Source organism: Lagenorhynchus albirostris, chromosome 7 (assembly GCF_949774975.1).
Source record: "Lagenorhynchus albirostris chromosome 7, mLagAlb1.1, whole genome shotgun sequence".
Taxonomy (NCBI): Eukaryota; Metazoa; Chordata; class Mammalia; order Artiodactyla; family Delphinidae; genus Lagenorhynchus; species Lagenorhynchus albirostris.
This window is the reverse complement of record NC_083101.1, coordinates 89,716,120-89,722,119: the sequence shown is the minus strand read 5'-3', so window position 1 is coordinate 89,722,119 and position 6,000 is coordinate 89,716,120. Positions and strand designations below refer to the sequence as shown.

The following is a 6,000-nucleotide window of genomic DNA, read 5'->3' as shown; positions in this document are numbered from 1 at the left end:
CGTGTAGATGCCAGCCAGCTCTCCTCAGACACAGTGGGCACTGCACACTCAAGAGGACCCTTTCTCCCTGAGTCACTGCATAACTGGGGACAAGCTCAGTTCTGGCCCCAGTTTTAAGCCAGGGCCTAGAAGCTGCTGCACGGGGGCCAGGGACTCAGCCATGCTCCATCCACCCGCAGACCTCTATGACCTGCCCGGGGGTCTCCTGCACTGGGTGGTGGCATGAAGATGCCCTTCCATGTTCTCCCTTGAGCACTGGGTCTGTCACCCATGCTGCTCCAAGTGCCAGTGGAGAAGGTGGTTTTCATTCTCCTTTCACGTTTTTTTTTTAGAACCTCCTGAACTGCTCCACTTCAAAACTGCTGGGCAAGAAAAAGATTTTCAGCAAATCCTCCCAGCCCTCCAACCCTGTGCAAGGCCTGGGCTGGCCAACTCAAAGGACCCGGAACACAGCCAGCAGGGAGCCTGGCACCCACCCTTCCACCTCAGTGTCCTTGCAGAGTCTGACAACCTCAGGTAACCCACCTATTGCCCAGGAATAAGTGACTGCCGCTCCTGGTCCCTGACCTCCTCTGCAGCTCCACTGGGGGTTCAAGTGGAAGATTTGGGGGAATGTCAATCTCCTCCCAGTCTAGTCTCACCTTTGACCCTCTCTGTGCACCTAGACTGACACTTGAAGGTGCCTTTCCTCCACGAAGGTTTCCAGAAGAGGCACCATGTGAGGGCATGAAGTAGTTCCGGTGCTTAGCAGGAAGAGGAATTGGGAACCAAGATCCAGCCTCCTCAGCCTCCAGGTCTCTGGAAAATGACAGGTCACCTGTCAGACAGAATATCGACAGTGATATTGAGGGAGGGTCTCGATGGGGCTCCTGCCTCACCTCAGAGCTACGTGGTAGGATAGAGTGCCACGGACGCCCAAGCACAGTACAGACCAGATTCACTGTGCTCACGGTGGTTATTGCTGTTCGTTTACACATATATTCTGAATTCACTGAGGGGCAGGTAGCTTCACGCTACAGAATTCATTCCTCCCTCTCCTTTTTTTTCTTTCACTCTCTCTTTTTTCTTTCTTTCTTTCCTTCCTTCTTTCCTCCCTTCTTTCCTTCTTCTTTCCTTCCTTCCTTCTTTCTTTCTTTCTTTCTCTCTTTCTTTCTTTCTCTCTTTCTCACTCTCTCCCTCCCTCCTTCCCTCTCTCTCTTCCTTCTTTTTTTAATGAAGAAATTTATTTTTAGAATAAAATGCTTTCCACTTGCCATTGCCCCAAAGCCTGCCTAGTCAGGACCCAGCTGAGGCTGACCAGGGTGTTCACTTCACACTCAGCCCCAGCCCCCCTCCTCCATGTTGATTTTCTCCAGAGGGCCCCACCTGGGGGTTAGTCCATGGCCCAGCTGGCATTGACTATGCTCATTTCTCCCTGACAGGAAGACCCCGGCCAGCCCCTCACAGAGCTCAGAGAACTCAACTTTGAGGATGGAGCCAGGAGGGGTGTCCTCAATGCCCCCAGCCCCCATTGCCACCCGGGGGGAGCCAGATGCTGGGCCTAGCAGTTCCTCCCTGGAGCATCCAAGCACAGACCCGGGGAAGCTCCGAGCGCTCCCTGTTGGGCCTGGAGCCCACTGTGGTGACCCTGCCTCCGGGAGCCCTGGCAGCCAGGCCTCTGCGGGGGACGTGGGCTCTGTGAGTGAGCCCAGCAGCGGCACTAAGATCCCTAACCGGGACAGCGGGATAGACAGCCCCTCCTGCAGCGTGGTCGGCGAGCACTTCTCCTGCGAGGACGGCAGCGAGGCGGGCCCAGGCCCCACCATCAAAGGGCTGCACCTGGAGACAGCCCCAGGTGGCAAGGCCCCACGGGAGGAGGCCGATAGCGATATGGGCGAGGGCAGCAGTGAGGAGCCAGACCCCGAGAATAGCCCCTTGAGGGCTGACGCGGATCCAGCCAAGGTAGGCCACCTTCCCGTCCCAGGTGTCAGGGGCTGCAGAGCTCTCCTCTGAGAGTATTTGAGGTTTACAGTGCCATCACCCAGGCCTGGTGCCAGTAGCAGGGTGTACACTCAGACACCATGCTCAGAGAAGCCCCTGCTATGGGTTGATGGGCAGGCTCTGGGGAAGGACCACACAGGCAGGGATCTCCCTGACATATCAGACAATGATCTCACTCCCAAGCCCTAGTTCCATGGCCCCACGGTGGCACAGGGACCCCACCCCAGGGTGGCTGTGGCGGTCCAACTTAGCGGAAACAGTGCTGCCACCACTCTTTGCCACCACTCTTTGCTGCCTGCCTTGCAGAGCCCCCATGAGGAAGACAGCATGCTTGTCACCTTATTTTATGAATGGGGAAACCCCAGGGTTTCCCATGGTGTGTGGCAGAGGCAGGAAGGGAGTCCAGGCACGCGAGGGGAGCCCCGTGCAGATGGCTCCGGGAAGCAGGCGTGCCCGCCCGTGGGGGCTCGGTCTTGCAAGAAAGCTCATCTGTGTCCCTTTAGCGTTTTGGGCTCTGGGCTCTACACTGGGACTTGTGGGGACATGGAAGTAAAGCCGACAGCCCCGGCTTAGAGAGACCACCTGTGCATGGGAGGAGAACAGCGTAGGTAAGCTGCGAGTGACTGGGTCCCAAGACAAGCACAAGTGGCATTTGGCCAGGGTCGGACCTGCTGGCTCCTGGTAGAGATGGTATGGCCTAACATGGCCGCATCAAGAGGAGGCTTCGTGGGCAAAGGGCAGCCACAGGCCTGCACTGTTGAAAGCCAAATTGTCAGCGAGTGGGCTGGGGGCATGTTTTAAGCTAAGTTTTATTATTATTCAGGAATGGTGAAGCCCACACATCAGGAGATGACTGCCATTTAAAGATAGTTTATTACTCATAGTTCCCGAGAGGAGGGGGCACACCACACCATGGGGAACCAGAGGGAAAAGCACCAGGGTAGGGCAGGAGGCAGAGGGAGTGGAAATCGTGAGCAAGAGTCTTTTTTTAATCATGTAATGATTTTATTCTTTTAATTGAAGTATAGTTGATGTACAAATACTATGTAAGTTACAGTAGAGTCTTTATTGTGGTTTCTGAGGAAAGGGATGGGTGAGACAGGGTAAGCAGGCTTAAGATTGGCCAGTTTGAATAATTTCAGTGGGTTCTGTGCACAGGGGCTGTCCCTGGATAGCTCGCGTAATTAGGGCAGGGGAATAGGGGAAAGCAAGTATAAAGAAGGTGGTTGGGTGTGGACTCTGGATGGGTTGGTTTGCACTTGAAAGACATTCTTGCCAGAGAATCCTTTACATTTCTAGGAATCTGGCGAACCCCTGGGAGGGACAGTCCCTCCAGGGTCCACAAGGCCCCAAAGTTTTGGTATCAGGATAATGCTGGTCTCATGGAATGAGTTAGGAAGTGTTCCTTATTCTTTAATTTTCTGGGAAAAATTTGAGAACAATTGGTATTAATTTCCCAGTGAAGCTATCTGTTTCTGGGCTTTTCTTTGCTGGGAAGACTTTTATTGCTTATTGAACCTCCTTACTTGTTATCCGTCTGTGCAAATTTTCTATTTCTTCGTGACTCAGTCTTGGTAGGTTGTGTGTTTCTAGGAATTTATCTATTTCTTTTAGCTTATCCAATTGTTGGCATTTAATTGTTCAGAGCCGTCTCTTCTGATCCCTTGTATTCAACTGTAGTATCAGTTGTAATATTTCCTCTTTCATTTTATTTATTTGAGTTCTCTCTCATTTTTTTGGTAAGTCTAGCTAAAGGTTTGTTAATTTTGTTTATCTTTTCAAAAAACAGCTCTTAGTTCTGTTGGTTTTTTCCCATTGTTTTTCTACCCTCTGTTTCATTTATCTCTGTTCTAATCTCTATTATTGACTCCTGTTTAAGTGCATATTGTCTAATTTCTACAAATCTGTGGATTTTCCAGTTTTCTCTGTGCTGTTGATTTCTAGTTTCATTCTGTTGTGATTGGAAAAGATATTTTATATGATTTCAATCTTCTTGAATTTGTTAATACTTGTTTTGTGGCCTAACACGTGGTTTGACCTGGAGAACGCTCTGTGTGCACTTGAGAAGAATGTATGTTCTGCCGTTGTTATATGGAGTGTTCTGCATATGTTTGTTAGGTTCATTTGTTCTACAGTATTATTCAAATCCCCTGCTTCCTTATTGATGTTTTGCATGTCCTATCCAGTATTGAAAGTAGAGTACTGACATCTCCTACTATTCTTCTGTTGCTATCTGTTTCTTGCTTCAATTCTGCCAAAGTTTGCTTCATATATTTAGGAGCTCTGAGGTTTGATGAATAAATATTTATAACTGTTATATCTTCTTGGTGAATTGGTCCTTTTAACATTATATAATGTCTTTCTTTGTATTGTGTAATGGTTTTTTTATTTAAAGTTCATTTGTCTGGGGCTTCCCTGGTGGCGCAGTGGTTGACAGTCCGCCTGCCGATGCAGGGGACACGGGTTTGTGCCCCAGTCCGAGAAGATCCCACATGCACGGAGCGGCTAGGCCTGTGAGTCATGGCTGCTGAGCCTGTGCGCCTGGAGCCTGTGCTCTGCAATGGGAGAGGCCACAACAGTGAGAGGCCCACGTACCGCAAAAAAAAAAAAAAAAAAAAAAGGTCATAAAGTCCATTTGTCTGATGTAAATATGGCCACTCATGATCTCTTTTGTTTACCATTTTCATGAAATATCTTTTTCCATCTTTCACTTTCAGCCTATGTATGTCCTTAAATCTAAAGTGAGTTTCTTGTGGGTAGCATATAATTGGATTTTATTTTTAATCTGTTCAATCAATCCGTGTCTTTTGATTGGGGAGTTTAATTCATTTACATTTAAAGTAATTACTGGTAGGGAAGGACTTACTATCGCCTTTTTCATTGTTTTCTGTATGTTTTGTAGCTTTTTTGTCCCTCTCTTACTGCTTTCCTTTTTTAAGTTTAATTGATTTTTTTGTAATAATATGCTTTGAGTCCCTTCTCATTGCCTCTTCTGTATATTCTATATATTTTTTCTATTGCAATTACATAAAATAGTTAAAGTTATAGTATTTTATTTTTTTAAAGATCTTCCATCTGCTTTTTATTTTTTATTGGGCTATAATTGCTTTACAATGTTATGTTGGTTTCTGCTGTACAACAAAGTAAATTAGCTATATGTATACATATATCCCCTCCCTCTTGCACCTCTCTCCCACCCACCCCCATCCCACGCATCTAGGTCATCACAGAGCACTGAGCAGCGCTCCCTGTGCTATACCACGTTTCCACTAGCTATCTATTTTATACATGGTAGTGTATTTATGTCAAACCTAATCTCCCAATTCATCCCACCCTCCCCTGCCCCTCCCCCATGTCCACACGTCCATTCTCTACACCTGTATCTCTATTCCTGCCCTGCAAATAGGTTCATCTGTACCATTTTTCTAGATTCCACGTATATGCGGTAATATTTGATATTAGTTTTTCTCTTTCTGACTTACTCCACTATGTATGACAGACTCTAGGTCCATCCACATCTCTACAAATGACCCAATTTGTTCTTTTTTATGGCTAATATTCCATTGTATAAATATGCCACATCTTCTTTATCCATTCATCTGTCGAAGGACATTTAGGCTGTTTCCATGTCATGGCTATTGTAAATAGTGCCGCAATGAACATTGGGGTACGTGTGTCTTTTTGAACTATGGTTTTCTCAGGGTATAAGCCCAGTAGTGGGATTGCTGGGTCATATGGTAGTTCTATTTTTAGTTTTCTAAGGACACTCCATTCTATTCCCCACAGTGGAGGTATCAATTTACATTCCCACCAACAGGGCAAGAGGGCTCCCTTTTCTCCACACCCTCTCCAGCATTTAGTTTTTGTGACTTTTTGCTGATGGCCATTCTGACTGGTGTGAGGTAATACCTCATTGTAGTTTTGATTTGCATTTTTTTAATAATTAGTGATGTTGAGCATCTTTTCATCTGTATAACATTTTATTTTAAGCTGAACAAAACTTAATTTCAATGATACACA

At 47.0% G+C, this 6,000-nt stretch overlaps 1 protein-coding gene across 2 annotated transcripts in view; it reads left to right on the top strand.

Moving 5' to 3' along the window:
- Positions 1-393: 393 nt before the first annotated feature.
- FGD3 (FYVE, RhoGEF and PH domain containing 3) overlaps positions 394-6,000 on the top strand; it is a 34,903-nt gene continuing 29,296 nt past the window's right edge. For both annotated transcript variants that reach the window (XM_060153556.1, XM_060153555.1), the window contains exons 1-3: positions 394-516; positions 666-794; positions 1,422-1,941. In XM_060153556.1, the coding sequence (XP_060009539.1) occupies positions 1,471-1,941 (471 nt within the window). In that variant the 5' untranslated portion in view covers positions 394-516; positions 666-794; positions 1,422-1,470. The remainder of the gene's footprint in view (positions 517-665; positions 795-1,421; positions 1,942-6,000) is intronic.